The sequence below is a fragment of the Bos grunniens genome, chromosome 5 (genome assembly GCF_055505025.1).
Source record: "Bos grunniens cultivar Pamir isolate PY7600 chromosome 5, Bosgru_T2T1.0, whole genome shotgun sequence".
NCBI classification, from domain to species: Eukaryota; Metazoa; Chordata; class Mammalia; order Artiodactyla; family Bovidae; genus Bos; species Bos grunniens.
The window spans coordinates 116,871,062-116,890,601 of NC_141169.1; the positions used below are offsets into that span (position 1 = coordinate 116,871,062).

Consider the following 19,540-nt stretch of genomic DNA (forward strand, 5'->3'; position numbering starts at 1 on the left):
CCGCCACCTCCCAAACAAAAAGGCAGGACCCCCTAAAGGGCGGGGCGAATAGGGACCCAGTTGGTCAATGGAGGCCACTGGCAGGGCTTTGCCCAGGGTCAGCATCAGATGGGAAAGCTGTGACCTGTGACACCCAGGTCCCAGTTGTTGAAGACTCGCCACGGCCACAGCTTGACGTCTCGTGCCATTTAATCCTGGCGGGTGCTGCGTCCGGGCTTCCAGAGCACTCCCCACACGCCAGCACGCGGCTGCCTCCCACGCTGAGCTGCTGTTATTTCATTTTACAGCCCTCGAAGCGCGGAGCTGGGTTTACAACTCCAGCCTGCCCGTTGTAGAGCCTGCGTTCAACCCGTTTCTTACACGCCTCTCGGAGACAAAGCTGAAAGCCTTGTGAGGACTTCCCTGGCAGTCCAGGGCTTAAGATTCCGCGCTTCCACTGCAGGGGGCACAGGTTCGATCCCTGGTTAGAGAACTAAGATCCCGCAGGCCACCGGGTGGCAAAAACAACAAACAAACAAAGCCTCCTTAGTGGGACGAAAGAGACTCAGAGACTGCAAGGAAAACCAAATCCAGGGTCCTATTTCCTTAAAAGCTATAAATTCCAAACAGGGTAGCGGAGGTGAACAGTAGCTGCCCTCCTCCCCAGAAAGCTGCCTGTTTCCCCAAATTCCTCCCATGTCCGGGGCAAGGGTCTCAGAGCACAAGTCAACACACAACCCTCAAACCCCCCGTGTGTGACCTGAGACGCTGCCCCTGTGGAAGGGCCCCCACCATGAGCGCGGCCCTGTGATGGGTTTTAACGGGCAGACCAGGCGGCGGCCACGTTCGGCATCACTCACATGAGTGGGGTGAAAACCTGCAGCGAGCCCGCGATTTGGTCCTGGAAAGACAGAGGCGCTGGAGAAAAACACTTGCTAAACCACAGACCTGATCATCGTAGCCAGCAGCTCTAATGAGGCATCGTGGGATTACCAAAGTTATTATCAGAGTCATCACGGTGAAAAAAATTCCAAGTTAATTGAAATCAATGGTACCGTTTCGACAGCAGGTGTTTTAAGAGGCTCACGCATCAAAGTCGACTCCCTGGACTGCGAGAGAAGAGGCACCGCCATCGTCCACCTCCACGAGGAGTGGTGAGCAGCAACGCCCCGAAGGAGGACCAGCAACAGAGTGAAGGCTCCAGCCCCGAAGGCACAGGGTAGGGTGTGGCAGGTGTGTCCTGGGGCCACCAAGGCCGCCAACTCGTCCTGAGTCATTTCAGTCATTTCCAACTCTCTGCAACCCCTTGGACTGTAGCCCCCCAGGCTCCTCTGTCCATGCGATTCTCCAGGCAAGACTACTGGAGTGGGTTGCCATGCCCTCCTCCAGGAGATCTTCCCAACCCGGAGATCAAACCCAGGTCTCCTGGCAAGAATACTGGAGCAGGTTGTCATTTCCTTCTCCAGGGGATCTTCCGGACCCACGTCTCTTACGCCTCCTGCATCAGCAGGTGGGTTCTTTACCACTAGCGCCACCGCAGCCAACACATGTCTCTTCCAATCAACCCCTTCACTCTGCTTGGTGGTTTAGATACACTTGCTCATCTATGATCTGGACTCAACAACCCGGCGAGGCAGCTTCAACCACTGCACCCGCTTCACAGAGGACGCACGAGGACCTGCTGGAAGCTACTCCGCCGGAGGCAGGGGGCTGGGAGAGGAACTCTGGTGTCACCTCCAGCCCTGCTCTCCCGGCCACGCCGTGTTCTACTCCAGAGGCAGGGGGCCAACTAGAGGCGGGGCAGGGGCTGAAACAGAGGGCACCCTCTTGGGGCCCCCAGCCATCTGACCTTGGGGAGCTGCCCTTCTCTGACCTGTGCCGCAGGGAAAACCCACCTACCCAGCCTGAGCCAAGTCATGAGATGACCCCGACATCACATCGTATGTATCAAAGAGGTGTCGGAACAGGCTCACTGGAGAACACGGGTGCGGGCCACAGCCGGGTGCTGGGTGTGCGATCGGACTCTTGCTTCTCGCAGACTCGGACGTCACCTTCTCAGGGCGACCCCGGGCACCTCATCACAGCACATCGCCACTGGCTGAGCCCGCTGCAAAGGCTCTCCTGTGCAGAGAGCTCATGGGACAGGTCACGGGGGTTACATCTGTCTCCCCAACTACCTGTGAAACTGGTGGGAGCAGAGACCCAGTGAAACAAGTTTGGAAGGGTGAAGCCTCACACCATGAGATGTCGCTGTTACTAACAACATCACCCCCGCACCCCCACCAGGCAGGGGCTTGTGAAATGCTTGTGGAATTAAACCGAGCTGTTTCCAAGAGGTGCCCAGCACACAATGTCAAGGGTAACAAGCAAGCGTAGCATGCTCAGGAGCATGCCCACGAAGCATGTTTCTCCGTGTTACACACGCTGCGTGGGCACAGACTGCAGCCTACGAACACCCCGGAGCCCGTGCTGCTCTGGTCCACGTGCCCGGAGCGGGCAGAAGAGGGGTCACGGTCTACGAGCCTCACACCTGTGCTGCAAAGTTTCCCCCCAACAAGGAGGGGTTGCTTTTACACTAAAAACTTTGTGAAAAACAGAACTCTCCCTGAACTCCTAATGTTATAGAAATGATAGGAAGAATATTAACTGCTGCCTCCCTCAGTAAGATTCTACTTTAGCGGGAGAAAGGTAAATTATTTTTCTTCAACAAATCCTTCCTTTCATGTTTGTAATATAATCCTGGACAAATGATCAACTGATTTTATATACACTGCATAGACACCGTGCACATTTACCGGCACAGATCAATATGACCCCTGAACAATGCGGGTTTGAACCGCACAGGTCCACTTGCACACATACCTTTTTCACTAGTAAATACTGCAGTCCCACATGATCCACAGCTAGTTGAACCCAAGGATACCGAGTCCCTGTCTTATGTGGAGGACTGACTATATGCACAGTGTCTGCATGGAGGGTCATCACCTCTGACCCCCTTGTTGTTCAAGGGTCAACTACACTATTCCTTATTATACAATTTATAGTCTAAATAAGATCAGTAATAAAAGTGCAACCATGTGTTATGTACACACATACACACTTTTCTTCCTTAAACCAACTGAGCAGAGTTGCCCCAAGTCACCTTCTAGAAGCTTCTAGAAACGTCCCCCACTCATTTCTCAGCTGTAAGGAGCTCTGCGGAAGGCAGGAGGAGAAGGGTCAGCACACTGCCCCCTGCCTTTAAGCCTGTCATGTGCCGGTCACCCAAGTCCAACAGCCTCCTCTCCACATCACACATGGGTGTCACTGTCCCTGCAAGAACCTCCCACACACATGACAGACACCAGGGAGCTCGTTCGGCCGGCCGGGCCACACAGGGAGTGAGTTCAGCCCTCCTTCACCCTCCTCCCAACCTCCCTCGTGGCTCAGATGGTAAAGTATCTGCCCACAATGCAAGAGACCTGGGTTCGATCAGGAAGATCCCCTGGAGAAGTGATCGGCAACCCACTCCAGTATTCTTGCCTGGAGAATCCCATGGACCGAGGAGCCCAGGGGGCTATAGTTCATAGGGTCGCAAAGAGTCGGACACAACTCAGCGACTAACACACTTTCTCCCTCCCCCTCCTCCTAAGCTGCCCTAAAGCCCAGGTTATCTCCCAGACCTGGCACACAACCCAGGAGCTTTGCTCGGCGTTCAGTGTCTTCCTGGCTCCAGCCCCAGCCTGCCCTCTCTGCTGTCTGCCTGTCTCTCTCTCTTCCATGCTTCAACTGCTGGAAACTCGCCAACACCTGCAGGTCTCCTTGGGCCATTAGCCCTCAGCTGGGACACCAGCTCCTCCCGAACATGACCCCAGGCTTCCTGGAAGCCCCTTCTCCCCTAGGAAGCTGTCTCTCATCTCCAGGGGCCTGCACAGCATGGTTTTCACAGAATTTTCTGGAATTCCCTTGACACATGGTCATCTATACATCACTCTCTTGTGAGGTTTCCGAGACCAGAGGAGCTGCTAGTCTTACTTCTGTGCTGCTCATTCCAAATGCAGGATTTTAAAAATCTGTTTACTGCACGCCTACAGAGGACAACTCCTGGGACTCCTCTGGGGCTGGTTGCTGGTCCCCACCAACCCGCACACCCATCTTCTTAGTCAACTGCCCGTTCCACCAACACGCATCCAGCACCACAAGGCACTGCTCTCAGAACCTGGGGGAGGGGCGGAGAGCACGGCCCCCACCCCTCAGGGAGCTTCCGGTCTAGCAGGGACAGTGCACTTCCATGAAAAGATGAAGACGGTAATGGCCGGTGGTCTCCAGAGCAGAAGATGCTCGTGGTACCCGAGGCCCCCTGCTGCAGAGCAGCCCAGGAGCAGCACTGTGGGGGGCGCAGAGCAGGTGAGGGTCCCAGCGTGGCGGCTGAGCAGGGGCGCAGGGCCAGCCCCCCACAGAGCAGCGGGAAACCACCAGAAGGGCTTCCACAAGGAGCACTGTGGTCTCGATCCAGTTTCAAGACGCTAACAGTAATGGAGGATGAACCAGAGAGGCACAAGGAAATGTAGCGCACTGTTCCCAAGAGCCCGGGGGCGGAAACCACCCAAGTGCCCATGAGCTGGTGAATGGGCCCAGGGCGAGATCTCCTGTACGATGGAAGGTCATTCAGACATAAGAAGGAACCAAGTCCTACGTGCTACAACTTGGGTGGAAACATTCTGCTTGGTGAAAGCAGCCCAACAGACAAAACCACACGATGTGACTCCACTCATGCGCAAGTGCAGAACAGGCAACTCTACAGCGACAGAAAGCAGACCTGCAGACAGAGAGTGAATGAGCGGACGCCTGCGGCCTGGTGCGGCGATGGGAGGGGTGAGACCCAGAGGCTTTCTCACTGACAGGATGAAAACGTTCTAAACATTTTTCCTTAGTTTTCATTAGAGTATAGTTGATCCGCAACATTCTGTTAGCCTCTGCTGTGCAGCAAAGTGAATCAGTTATGCTGCTTTTGTGGTTCAGTCGTCGCTAAGCCGTCTCCAACTCTTGTGACCCCGTGGACGGTAGCCCACCAGGCTCCTCTGTCCATGGGATTTCCCAGGCTAGAATACTGGAGTGACTTGCCATTTCCTTCTCTAGGGGATCTTCCCAACACAGGGATGGAACTCACATCTCCTGCACTGGCAGGCGGATTCTTTACCAACTGAGCCACCTGGGAATCAGTTATATACATATACTCGCTTTTTTTCAGATTCTTTCCTCACACAGGTCACCACAGAGCACTGAGTAGAGTTCCCTGTGCTACGCAGTAGGTCCTGATTAGTTATCTGTTTTACACATACACTTCCCTCTCTGGTAACCATAAGTTTGTTTTCTGCATCTGTGACTCTATTTCTGTTCTGTAAAGAAGTTCATTTGCACCAATTTTTTAGATTCCACATATAAGCAACATCATATATGTGTCTTTCTACTGATTTTTCAGTATGACGATCTCTAGGTCCATCTGCGTTGTTCCAAGAGGCATTATTTTGTTCTTAGAGACATCACTTTACCAACAAAGGTCCATCTAGTCAAATCTATGGTTTTTCCAGCAGTCATGTATGGATGTGAGAGTTGGACCATGAAGAAGGCTGGGCGCCAAACAATCACTGCTTTTGAACTGCAGTGCTAGAGAAGACTCTTGAGAGTCCTTTGGATAGCGAGGAGATCAAACCAGTCAAACCTAAGGGAAATCAACCCTGAAAATTCACTGGAAGGACTGATGCTGAGGCTGAAGCTCCAATACTTTGGCCACCTGATGCAAAGAGCCACTGGAAAAGACCATGGTGCTGGGAAAGATTGAAGGCAGGAGGACAAAGCAGCAACAGAGAATGAGATGGTTGGATGGTACCACTGACTCAATGGACACGAGTTTGAGCAAGCTCCGGGTGATAGGGATGGACGGGGAGCCTGGTGTGCTGCAGTCCATGGGGTCGCAGAGAGTCAGACACGACTTGGCTGCCAAATAACAACGGCTGGGTAATACCCTGAAGTAATACTCTGGCCACCTGATACGAAGAGCTGGCTCACTGAGAAAGACCCTGATGCTGGGTAAGACTGAAGGCAAAAGGAGAAGGGGGTGGCAGAGGGTGAGATGGTCAGATAGCAACACCAACTCAATGGACATGCGTTTGAGCAAACTCTGGGAGATAGTCGAGGACAAAAGGAGCCTGGTGTGCTGCAGTGCATGTGATCGAAAAGAATCTAACATAACTGAGAGACTGAACAACAATATTCTGAAAATATTCTAAAACTGATGGTGGTGATGGGCTGCAAATAACTGTAAAGGTATAAAAAATACTTAACTGTACACTTTAAATGGGTGAAGTACGCAATATCTGAATTCTATTTCAATAATGTTTTTTAAGTGGATGCAGTGAGAAGGCTACTGCAATCTTCCAGTTAAGGGATAATGGGGGAGGGACCAGAGGGGTGGACAGATGCAGGGGAAGAGAGACTACAGGAAAACTCGGCTTGGATAGAAGTGTGGGTCCTAGAGACTGGCTGTGGAGGGGGTTGAGGGGGGAGTAAGGGGTCACAGCCAAGCAGGGGGCACTTGGGGAAAGCCAGGACTGAGCCCCTGCTGTCTCAACCCTGTGCTCGTTTCCAGACTAAGAAAGATGGAGACGGCATCAGTTTTCTCCTTCCCATGTAAAGGTGCTATTTGAAGAATGACATCTTGAACTCTAGGTGAGGAAGACTGACATTTAGCCTCCTGGATTCGCGCAGACTCGGGGTCAGAACCTGAAGAATGGAGCATCCTTTAATGGAAGGGTTGAAAGCAACTGGGAAGCATTCAGAATAGACCCACCCTGCAGTTCTGTTCGGCGAACGCTTCCACCATGGGACCCTTGGGTGTCCACCGGAGCTAGTGAATCACAGTGAAGGCGTGCTTCAGCGCCTGAGCGAATGCCACACACATCATACCTTTCAAGAAGACATATTTTTATTGCTGCGCTTGAGGACAGCCCCTCGGAATCCAGAGTTCATCAAATCGATGCATCGGGCAGCATGCAAGGCCCCAAGTTCACTGGGCAGTGGAGTGGGGGGGGGAGGGGAGTCTCTCTGCCAGACCAGCACGCCCTGCAGTTCATACCGGAGGTCTTCTCACTCCAAGGTGAAGCTGAACTTGCATGAAGATGCCTGCTTCACATGGTGTTTAAGTGTTGTGCTGAGAACTCCAAAGAGGAAGGAAAAAAAAAAAAAAAAAAAACCCTGTGGTATTTATGATGGGCCTGTTATTTACACGGAAGTGCTTGACAATTTAGATAAAAATGTTACTGCCTCTCTGCATGTGCTGCAAATTCATGGCGTAAAACCACTGGAGCAACTAATGGAGTCTTCACACATCATATCTTGTTAAAGACGAGGGGTCCTTCCTCCACGGGGGTCACAGCCCAGTGGTGGGGGGGCCACCCCCGGAATGCAGCCTGACCACCGAGGGCTGCTGACCACTTTTTTTAAAAAAGAAAAAACATGAACTCTGTTTTCAAATAGCCTGGCTATCAAGGGCTACTGACCAACTCCTACAGCTTCCTCTTTAAAAAAAAAAAAAAAAAAAAAGTGAACTCTGTTTTCAAACAGCAAGGTCCTACAGATGCTGGTTTCCCATTTATCCCCTGGTCCAGCCATGGTGGAAGAAACGCTGGACACTAACACACAATTTCTCTCTACTTCTGACCAACGAACAACTATCTACTCCTAGGAGTCCTGGAAAAACATCTCCAAGCCCTCGTCCGTGTTTCCAGAAGTAACTGAAAAAAATTCCAGTGCCAAGGGCACAAATGGGAAATTGATGGCTAGGCACCAAAAGATATTACTCGCTGCTATTGTATTTCTAACAAATGTGGATAATGAGGTCATTCGTCCATTTTACTATGCAGTTCATCACCTTCACGGGTGCACTTTTAATTGAAACTTAACCTTTATATGCCATCGTCCAAGCAGCAGCAGGACAGAAACACATCTCCGCAGGGGAAGATGGTGTGAGTTTTCCCCCCAAGCAAATCTCTCAAGCAACACTACTTTACTTTTCTGTTGAGTTGAAAGCAAACTCTGAAACACTACTGGCTTTTTCAGCTCAGATCATCCATTCCAGCTCCTTAGGCAGGTGCTGGGATAACCAAGCAGAGCCCATCACCCCTCTTGGAGAGACCCCCAGTGCAGCCCTTAATCACCTCCAAGGGCTCATTCCTCCGACCCTTTCCCCAGCCAAGCTGCCAATCTCCACCAAACTCTCCCAAGGAGACAGAGGTGAGTAAATGTTAAGTCTACCAACTCATTTCATAGGTGACCTCTGAAAGATTCCACCGCGGAGCTCGGGAGAGCCGAGGCAGCTTTATTAGCATGCTGCACCACGGCCCCAGCTCCCTCCCTCCCTCTTTTATGAGCCCCTGCTATATAAAATGCCACAAAGGAGAAAGGAAAAACAACACGCTCACAGTGACAAACACAAGTTCCGATGGCCAGGACAAACGCCGGCCGCTCCCCAGACGTTATTTTTAGTCATCTCAGAGGGAAATATTTTTAAAAGGTCAGGGAACAAAAGTTTTCCTTGTTCTCTTTCTTCCTTTTTTTAAACACACACTCACACACACAAAAAAGATGGAGGTACATTCCGTTCAGCAGCATCCTTCTCCGAGTCCAGATTTAAAGGCAAAGGCAGAACGGAGTAGGACGGCTCCTCCCCGCACCCCCCCGCCCCCACCAGCGGCACCCGCAACCTTCAAACACGATTTTCCAATGTTTCTCTCCCCGGCCTCATCTAAATTCAGGCATGACAGATAATAAATAGCTACTCATTTACTATCATCATAAAAATTTAAACAGCCTGGAAATAGTTGCTACAATACAGAAAGGAGCAAACCTAAGCTCCGAAAAGCCACTCCAAATAGTACAACTATTGCCACGTATTGTACAAGCACACATAAAGAGACATTGTTGCGAGGAGAGCTGCCGGCTCAGTGGAATTTTCTCTTTTAAATCTTCTACTCGGAGCAGAAGAGTCAACAACTTGCCGTTTTACCCAGTGGGGAAAAAAAAGGGAGCTTAGGAACCCTCAGCTATCACAAGGTACGAGATTTGGTGATGGATTTTTTTTTTTTTAAGTATCTGATTTGATTTCACACAGTGATTAAACATCTTTGTGCTCAGCGCAGAAGGGTCTCCCAACCCCTCCCCCTCCAAAAATGGCATCAAAGCAATCAAAATGGTAATGCCGGGCCTGGGTCCCCTCCCCCCGCCCCGCGAACTCCCCGACTTCGCCGGAGCCGCGCGCCAGGCGCCCCCCCCCGCCCCCCCCTCCTCAGACGGGAATGGAAGCTTCCACTCCCGGGCGGGGGGGCCGCGGCACCGCGGGAAAGGGGTTAACGCGTTCGTCCCCACCCGCGCGTCCAGCCCGACGCCCCCGACCAGGCGCCGACCCGCGGCCACAGCCGTCTTTCTTTCCGCAGCCCCCGGCCCCCTCCTCCTCTTCTGCATGCCCCCCTTCCACCACTTTGCAACTTTAAAAAGACTCGAAACGCACACCCGGCCTCCGAGTTCTCCCTCGCCGGGGTCGCCGCCAACCCCCGCCAGCCACGTCCACGTCTCTCCCCTACACCGACCATCCCTCCGGGGAGGCGGGGGGCTTCGGATCCGGCCCGCCCCCGACCCGGAGTTGAGGGAGCGAGAAGGGGACCGGATCCGCGGGCGGGGGCGGGGGCGGGGGTGGGCGCGGTCCAAGTTTGAGGCTGACGCCGGCGGCCGGCATTCCGAAGGAAGCGCGATCGAAGGCCCGTGGGGCGGGAGGGGGGGCTCTGCGAGGCGGGGCGGGGGGAGCGGGCCCGCGGGGCGGACAGAGGGAGGAGAGGAGGGGGCCGCGGGGACGGAGCCGGCGCCCCCGCCCCCGCCAGCCTCGGAGCCCCGAGAGCGCCATTGGCTGCGCAGCTCAAAGTTCTCGGCTTGGGAAAGGGGCGGGGGTGCAAGTGTGGGGAGGGGGCGTGGGGGGAGGGGCGCGGAGGGGGAGGGGCGGGAGCGGGGAGGGAGAGGGGGCGGGGCGCGCGGCCGGCCGCGCTCCGGCGGCGGCGGCGGCGGCGGCCTCTGTTCGCGGTGCTGAAACCCCTCCAGCGCTGAGCTCCGCTCAACTAAGTCACAATGGACAACTTTTCCTCACCAAGGGGGCCGGGAGGGGTGGGCTGCCGGGCCCCCGTCCCCATCCCCATGGCGAGCAGCTCCTCGAGGGCCCCAGTGGACACCCGGTGCCCGGAGACCCAAAGTTGGGCAGAACCGGGGGGTCCCGGGGGCGCCTTTCTTTTGTTCCCCGGGAGCTGGCTGGCGTCAGGTTCCGAGAATAAAAGTGATGCCGGAGAAGTGGGAGGGGAGGGGGGAGCCCGGAGGAAGAACGATTTCTTTAAATTAAGATTTGTGCCGTAAAGCTCCCCCCCCCAAAAAAAAACCCACTTCCAAGGAGTTTGGTGTCCAGGCTCGAATGACCACCCCCTCTCTCCGCACCCTGACGCCCGCGGGAGGCCGGGGACGGGGGCGGTTGGGGGGGGGACACCGAGCGGGAGAAATGTCCACATTCCAAAAACATGTCCACCAACTCAAAATGGACGCCGGGCTGCTCGCCGCCTTTTAAGGGCAGCTTCTCTCCTTCGGCCACGGCGGGAGCCGCGCTGCCCCCCGCTTCGGCCTCCAAGACCCTGGCCTCTTCTTCCCAGAAGCAGGGGGTGGGCGGGTAACTTTGAAGATCGCAGAGACTCCTTTGGGAGTCTGAGCGCGCGGCGCCGAGGCCAGCACTTTTTAGGGTGCTACCCAAGTGCCCGGCTACCCCTCCTAGTCCCCCCACCCCGCCACCCCGGACGGGGGCCCGGCTCCGGCTCGCTTACTTGTTTGTCGCTGAGCGCGGCGATCCGCGGTTGCCGCTCGTGCAGCTGTTTCTTGAGGTCGCCGTTCTGCGGAAACACGGAGGCGCGGGCTCAGGCCAGCCGCCCCGGGGTGGGGGGGGGGTCCAGTGTGCCCGGGGCTCCGCGGGGCCGCCGCCCCCTCCCCGCCCGAGTTCCCCGGGCCGCGTCCCGCACGCGAGGCGGCCGGGCAGTGCCGCGCGGGGCCGCTTACCTGTGGCTGCCGCCTCATCGGGGCAGCTCGCGGGGCGGGGCGGGGGCCGCGGCCACCCGGCGGCGCGCCCCGAGCCGTGCAAGTTTGCAGGCCCGGGTGCGTGTGCGAGGGAGTGTGAGTGTGTGCCGGGGGGAGGGGGGAGGAACAAAGAGCCAAGTAAACACGGCGAGTCCGTGTCGAGCAAAGCTCATAAATATTCAAGTCGCGTCCTAATCTCCCCAACACATACACACACACGCGCGCGCGCGCGCGCGCGCCGCAACACCGCCCGGGCTCCGGCCGCCGAGCCGCTGCTCGCCCAAGCAACTATCGCCAAAACTACTTTCGCAAACTGTACAGCATTGCACCTGGGGGGTGGGGGCGGAGGGAGTGGGCGTACACACTCACACTCACACACACACACAACCGGGCAAGCGCACGCAGGGGGCCCTCTCCCGGGACCCTCGTCCTGCAGATCCTGCCCGAGAAAGAGAAGACACTGGGTTCGGGTCCCAAGCGCCCCCGATCCCTCAAACTGTGCTGGACTGCACGAAACGGAGGGGGGCGGCGCAGAGGGGAAGCCCAAAGGGGAGTCCGTTCATGTACACACTCCCCCGATCCCTGGGGCAGCAGGCTTAAAGGAGGGGGCCTCTCCAGCTCTGCGCGCCCTGCGACGAAGAAGAGGACGCCGGGCTCCGGACCCCGAACCCCGGGCCCCCGAGGCCAGCAGCCCCCGACCGCCTACCTGGTGGCGCGCAAGTTCCACGGCGAGCGCCTCGGGCCGGCTCTGCAGCTCCATCTCGGCAACTTGGGCAGCACTTTGCGCTCACTTTGGCCCCGGCTCCCGGGGAGTTGCGCTGCTCCGCGGGGGTCCGGGCGGACGCGAGCGGATCGGGTCTCCTCGGATGGTGCGGGGGTCGCCGGGGGTGGACACGAGCCCCCTCCCCCACGGCCGAAAAGGGAGGGAGGGGGGTCTGGAGACTGGGGGGAAAGGCGGCCGCGCGCCCCCTCAACTCCTCAGGCAGCCCGGCAAGTTGCTCCGAGTTCCCGGGCTGCGGGCGCGGCCCGGCGCATGGCCCCCCCGACCCCCGGCCCCGGCGCCGGGAGCCCCCGCGCAGCCCCAGCGCGAGCTGCCAGGAGGCAGGGACTATATTTCCTCCGGCGCGCGCCTGGATCTCGCTGGGGCCTCGGCAAAGTTGTGCCTCGGCACGATGCTAATTCGGGCAGTGCCCGGATGCAGCGGGCCGGGGCGGCGGGGGGCGGGGCCCGAACACGAGCCCGCCCCTGCACGGCTCCGCCCACTGGCCTCGCCCCGCCCCCAGCCGCCCCTACCCCGCCCCGCCCGCGCTTGCGCACTGCCGCCCCGCCGCGACCCGGCGCCGGGATCGCAGAACAAAAGTGGCTCCTGGCGGCTCCCCGGGCCGCTCCTCTTCTTCTCCGCCCCCACCTCCAGCCAAACCTGCGGGAAACGGGACGCCCACCATGTCATCCCGGGGTCGGGGACACTTTCCGATGGGACGGGAGATGGCCCACTTTCCCATTCCTGGTCTCCTCTGGCTCTCGCCTCATCCCTCTTTGCCCGTCTTTTCCTACTTCATTTAAGTTGTCTTCCATCCACTCCTGCCCCCTGTACATTAAGCGCGGCCACTCTGGAGATTAATTTAGTCATGTCTCCACCGCCTGATAGCCACCGTGTTGTTTAAACAGTCTGAAAATTGATCTCTTGACTGTGCCTTTAATGATTTTTTTTTTACACTCACAATTAAACTCTCAACAGATGTCACTGGAATTTTTTAAGACTGGTGTTAAAATTCGTAGACGTGCCCGGTCAATGTGACATGAAACAATTACAACCACAGCTGCGTAGATCGCATTTTAGAACTCCCAGCCCCGCAGCCAGGAGGTTGACGTCTCTGAGTGGACACAGCATCGTGGAGTTACCATCTTCATCAATTAACGTTGGAAACCTTTGTGTCGTGTTGGTAGCATCCTACTATGTTTGGGAGAAGCTGGGGAGAAATGGTGCAACCATATTACTCAAACTAAACTGTTAAACGTTTACACTGATGAATTACTGTAGGTTCGGATTCCTCTGCAGCACACAAAATACCCCAGCGAACGCAGGCAACAAATGCCCCTTTCAGCATATGCCAACATGCCGCTCCCTTGCTTCTACTGTCAGCAGAAGTTGTTGGAATTTTTTTTCAAGTCAGGACCCTAAGGTCCTTCTGGCCTCCTATTCAGGGCATTTGGCGGTGACTTCTGTGTTTGTTGGGCCTTGAAAGAGTGGGGGCTTCTTCTCCCCGACCCCAGCACTAGCCTTTAGGAGGCCCTTAAGTGAGGAATCGCTGTGATTACTTTGTGAGCTTTGCTGAAGACTCACAAAACTATGGCCTGTCCTAAGTACCATCATGGGTTTGGTCGAGCAGAGCTCACCAATGCAATCCAAAAAGGCTGGCTCTGGCTCCTTCCATTCCAGGTTCAGCCCAGCTTGGATTGGGGTCCCCTCTACCTAGCGCTTTACCTGGGCAGCCAGGTAAAGTGGACTGCCTAGGCACCTGTGTTCCCAGAGCCAGAGTGACAGGGTTCCTACTGCAGTCTGTAAATGTCACTGGTTTTTAGTAAAATTTCATAATAAGTTCATTGGGCGTGTATGTAATTGAATCAACAGAGAGGATGTTCAAGTTGTCCATAACCTGCACAGACTCAGGGAGATTCTGGTCCTGTTTACAAGTTTACATTATTTAATCCAAGTTATCATGATGATCCTGTATATGCCCCTCTGTCATTTTCAGAGTTACCCAGGTCCTGAGCCAGCAACAAATACCAGGGGCTGGGTGCTCTCTGAGAGAGAGGGAATTGATTACGTGGAGGGAGAGAAACTTAGCAGGAATCATTGGCCGCTGCTGCAGACCCACTTTACCCTGAAAGTGACCAGCACTCGAGCCCACCCTCCCTGGGCCCATGTTACACTCTGTATCGGAATGCCCTTTCTCTCAAAACCCACCTTTTAAATTCCTCTTGGTCCTCCAAGATTGACTTCAAACACTGCCTTTTCTGTGAAATTCTAACTTCTACACATCAGTTCTTTACTCCTCCCTCTAGAAACTCACCATGAAGAACTTATGTACAAGGGGGACTTCTGCCCCATAATCGAGGTCATGGCTTCCCTGCTGTGGCCTGAGCTGAACCTGAGCCTGGCTTGTGGGCAGAACACAGTACAATAAGCCCCTACTTAAGAACCTTCACGGTGTGAACTTTCAAAGAGGTGAACATGCATTCCATCAACATCAGGAATGAGCAAAATTGCAGCTTGCCCTCTGTCTCCTTTCCCAGGTGGCTCAGTGGTAAAGAATCCACCTGCTAATGTAAGAGACACAAGAGACCTGGATTTGATCCCTAGGTCAGGAAGATTCCCTGGAGAAGGAAATGGCAACCCATTCCAGTGTTCTTGCCTGGGAAATCCCATGGACAGAAGAGCCTGGCAGGCAACAGTCCATGGGCTCTCAAAGACTTGGACACAACACAAGCCTCTGTCTCCTATTGCTGAAGATCCTTCAGCTCCACCATCTTACTCTTCTTGACTGTTCGATGCCAGCCCCTGTGTGCCAGCTGTTGTGCTGTACTACTGTACTTTTCAAGGTACTGTACTGAAAGATTAAAAATGCTGTCTTTATTTTTGTGTTTTTTATGTATTATTTGTTTGATAAGCATTATCAACCTGTTACAGTACAGTACTATGTAGCCGATTGTGTTAGTTGGGTACCTAGGCTAACTTTGTTCGACTTACTAACAAATTGGACTTACAGACATGCTCTTGGAACATAACTCATTCATGTGTACGGGACTGACTGTATATGGATATTGAAGGGAGGAAGAGAGAGTAGGGGCTAGAGCCAAACAGATGCTTCCCTGATGAATAAGTGAGTGAGGGGATGAGTGAATGAATGAATGCTAAAAGGAGATGTACTTAGTTTCTCAGTTGTGTCTGACTCTTGCGACCCCATGGACTATAGCCTACCAGGCTCCTCCATCCATGGGACTCTCCAGGCAAGAATACTGGAGTGGGTTGCCATTTCCTTCTCCAAAAGGGAGATACATTTCATTTTTGGAAACGTGGGCTATTAACCATGACCACAGACATGAGCAGTGTTTGCAGTTCAACCTGGCATCCAGATGTCTCTTCACTTGCATTGTGGTCAAGTGTACTGGGCGCCTGAACAGGAGCTTGGATATCTGGGTTTGAGACTTGGGTCTACTCCTTAAGAGCCTCCAAGCTTGGGCAACTTTCTCAATGCCTCCTAGCCTTCGTAACCACAGCTTACCCCCAGACCCACTCAGTTTCTCCTGGCCCTGGATGTTGGCTGCTTGCTCACTGAAGAGCCCCAATCACAGCCCCCACCCCTTAACTGGCCTTAAAGTGAGAAAACAAAGAGAAATTAAGGCAACAATCCCATTCACCATTGCAACAAAAAGAATAAAATACTTAGGACTATATCTACTGAAAGAAACAAAAGACCTATATATAGAAAACACTGATGAAAGAAATCAAAGGGGACACAAATAGATGGAGAAATATACCATGTTCATGGGTTGGAAGAATCAATATAGTGAAAATGAGTATATGACTCAAAGCAATCCATAGATTCAATGCAATCCTTATCAAGCTACCAATGGTATTTTTCACAAAACTAGAACAATTAATTTCATAATTTGTATGGAAATACAAAAAGTCTCGAATAGCCAAAGCAGTCTTGAGAGAGAAGAATGGGCCTGGAGGAATCAACCTGCCTGACTTCAGGCTCTACTACAAAGCTACAGTCATCAAGACAGTATGGTACTGGCACAAAGACAGAAATATAGATCAATGAAACAAAATAGAAAGCCCAGAGATAAATCCATGCACCTATGGACACCTTATCATTGACAAAGGAGGCAAGAATATACAATGGAGAAAAGACAATCTCCTTAACAAGCAGTGCTGGGAAAACTGGTTAACCTCTTGTAAAAGAATGAAACTAGAACACTTTCTAACACTATACACAAAAATAAACTGAAAATGGATTAAAGTTCTAAACGTAAGACCAGAAACTAAAAATCTCCTAGAGGAAAACATAGGCAAAAAACTCTCTGACATAAATCACAGCAGGATCCTCTATGACCCACCTCCCAGAGTAATGGAAATAAAAGCAAAAATAAACAATTGGGACCTAATTAGACTTAAAAGCTTTTGCACAATGAAGGAAACTATAAGCAAGGTGAAAAGACGGCCTTCAGAATGGGAGAAAAATAATAGCAAACGAGGCAACTGACAAATAATTAATCTCAAAAATATACAAGCAACTCCTGCAGCTCAATTCCAGAAAAATAAACAACCCAATCAAAAAATGGGTCAAAGAACTAAACAGACATTTCTCCAAAGAAGACATACAGATGGCTAACAAACACATGAAAAGCTGCTCAACATCACTCATTATCAGAGAAGTGCAAATCAAAACCACAGTGAAGGTACCATCTTATGCCGGTCAGAATGGCTGCTATCCAAAAATCTACAAACAATAAATGCTGGAGAGGGTGTGGAGAAAAGGGAACCCTCTTACACTGTTGGTGGGAATGCACACTAGTACAGCCACTATGGAGAACGGTGTGGAGATCCCTTAAAAAAACTGGAAATAGAACTGCCGTATGACCCAGCAATCCCACTGCTGGGCATACACACCGAGGAAACCAGAACTGAAAGAGACACGTGTACCCCAATGTTCATCGCAGCACTGTTTATAATAGCCAGGACATGGAAGCAACCTAGATGTCCATCAGCAGATGAATGGAGAAGAAAGCTGTGGTACATATACACAATGGAATATTACTCAGCCATTAAAAAGAATACATTTGAATCCATTCTAATGAGGTGGATGAAACTGGAGCCTATTATACAGAGTGAAGTAAAACAGAAAGAAAAACACCAATACAGTATACTAACGCATATATATGGAATTTAGAAAGATGGTAATGATAACCCTATATGTGAGACAGCAAAAGAGACACAGATGCATAGAACAGACTTTTGGACTCTGTGGGACAAGGCGAGGGTGGGAAGATCTGAGAGAATAGCACTGAAACATGTATATTATCATATATGAAACAGATAGCCAGTCCAGGTTTGATGCATGAGACAGGGTGCTCAGGGCTGGTGCTGAGCACCCCAGAGGGATGGGATGGGAGGGACGTGGGAGGGGGGTTCAGGATGGGGGACACATGTACACCCGTGGCTGATTCAGTTCAATGTATGGCAAAAACCACTACAATATTGTAAAGTAATTAGCCTCCAAATAAAATAAATAAATTAAACAAACAAACAACAAAAATAAAGTGAGGGCTGGCCTTCAGCACAGCCTCCTCTGTCCCGTGCTGAACACAGGACAAGCTGCAGTTGTTTCCATCACCATGTGGTCCAACCCTGGGAACCCCAGGTAACCCGCAGCTCCTGCCTCTTCTGGCTTTTTTTTTTTTTTCAGTTTGAAACAATTTATTAAAACATGAAAACATTTCCAGGAAAAGATCCAATTTGGAAAATGAAAAATGCAACCCATGGTAAGGAAAATACAAGTCATACACTGAACAGAGGAAAACAGAAAAGGCAACCACGCTTTGTAGAAATCAAGACAACACCATAGGCTTATAAAAGCTTCCTAAACATGTCCTGTATTATCATGTGTAGAACACTGAATTAAAGTAAGGTAGTTTTTATTAGTTGTATAATCTAAAAGTATGAGTAAATTTTGGGCTTTATCTCCAATAGGGCCTCACAGTTGTCACTGGAATACACATTTCTTGAGACACTGGGCAGAGTTCCCATTTATGGGAAATACATTCTTTTTTTTCCCACACAGTGAAAATGAGAAAAATTATATCAAAGGGAAATCTTTTTCTCTAATCTCTTTCAATACCTCAGAAAGGCAGTACTTGGGAAATGTAAATTTTCAACTCAGACTTGAAAAGTCTTATTGCTTGGCATCAGATTTTTCAAAAAGTTAAGAGCTATTTGAACCACCATTCTATTCTCAAATCCTATTTCAAACTTTTTCACGTAGTGCTACCTTTATTTTGTGAAGGTAGACATCAGTCTAATGACAATCTAGACCGAACCCTGCAATGCACAAGCAAGTCACAGCACACGTCAAGCCAAAAAAAATGATCGATCTTCTGTTTTTGTCAAAATCATATGAAAATATCTATGAACAATTAACTAGGATTTCTATGTGCCCAGTGAAGGACCCACAGGATGTTGTCTTATGGCATTCTGTGCAAAGTCTTTGGTTCCTTCTTTGCTTTCAGCTTCCTCTTCTGATTTTTTTTTTGGGGGGGGGGAGGATCCACACTGCATAGCTTGTGGGATCTTAGATCCCCCACCAAGTGTCGAAACTGGACCCCTGTAGTGGAAACACGGTGTTCTAACCACTGGACCACCAGGGAGGTTCCAAAATCTCCCCTTTTCATGAGAATATCAGTCATGTTGGATCAGAGCCTTCCCTAATGACATCCTTTAAAACTGTTCATTTCTGTAAAAACTCCATTTCCAAATAAGGTCACATTTTGAGGTCCTGGAGGTTAAGACTACAACACAGGAATGGCAGCATGTCTGGAGCTGTGCTCTCTGAGATGGCCAGCTGTGTGCTGGCTTGTGGACACTGTTCATTCATTCACAGGATTCATTAGGCCCCTGTGTCTGGTGCACTCACTTAACCTCACCTTAGTTCTTAGTCTTCCTGCCTGAATTTGTGTCTGGCCCAGTGGATTGTGCCCAGGAAGTGCAAACGTGCTTTTCTTTGGGCCTTTTGCTAATTTCAGTTGGATTCTACTTCCTGACCTCCAACTCCCCTTCTCCCACTTCCTTCTATTCTGAAGCAATGCATTTCACATGATTTATAACAATAATTTCCCCAGTACCTCAGTGTTAAAGGATTCGCCTACAATGCAGGAGCCACAGGAGACACGGGTTCAATCCCTGGGTTGGGAAGATCCCCTGGAGAAGGGAATGGCAGCCCACTCCAGTATTCTAGCCTGGAGAATCCCACGGACAGAGAAGCCTGGTGGGCTATATAGTCCATGGGGTCGCAAAGAGTCGGACACGACTGAAGCAACTGAGCACTGATAACCATAAAGCTGAGCACCAAAGAATTGATGCCTTTGATCTGTGCTGTTGGAGAAAACTCTTGAGAGTCTCTTGGACTGGAAGCACATCAAGCCAGTCAATCCTAAAGGAAATCAGTCCTGAATATTCATTGGAAGGACTGATGCTGAAACTGAAGCTCCAATACTTTGGCCACCTGATGCAAAGAACTGACTCATTGAAAAAGACCCTGATGCTGGGAAAGACTAAAGACTGAAGGAGGAGAAGGAGACAATAGAGGATGAGATGGTTGGATGTCTTTACTGACTCAATGGACATGAGTTTGGCAAGCTCCAG

At 52.0% G+C, this 19,540-nt stretch overlaps 1 protein-coding gene across 4 annotated transcripts in view; it reads right to left on the reverse strand.

The window, feature by feature from the left end:
* PHF21B (PHD finger protein 21B) overlaps window positions 1–12,178 on the reverse strand; it is an 86,754-nt gene extending 74,576 nt beyond the window's left edge. For 2 of the 4 annotated variants that reach the window (XR_015164631.1, XM_086403236.1), the window contains exons 1-2: window positions 11,819–12,178; window positions 10,866–10,931 (exon numbers count right to left, since the gene is read on the reverse strand). Coding sequence is in view for 2 of the 4 variants with exons in the window: in XM_086403236.1 (XP_086259362.1) it covers window positions 10,866–10,931; window positions 11,819–11,872 (120 nt within the window). In the remaining 2 variants the exon portion in view is untranslated. Of the gene's footprint in view, window positions 1–10,865; window positions 10,932–11,094; window positions 11,219–11,818 lie in introns of those variants that run through there. The other 2 variants (XR_015164632.1, XM_086403237.1) reach the window with 1 other exon arrangement.
* Window positions 12,179–19,540: the final 7,362 nt, after the last annotated feature.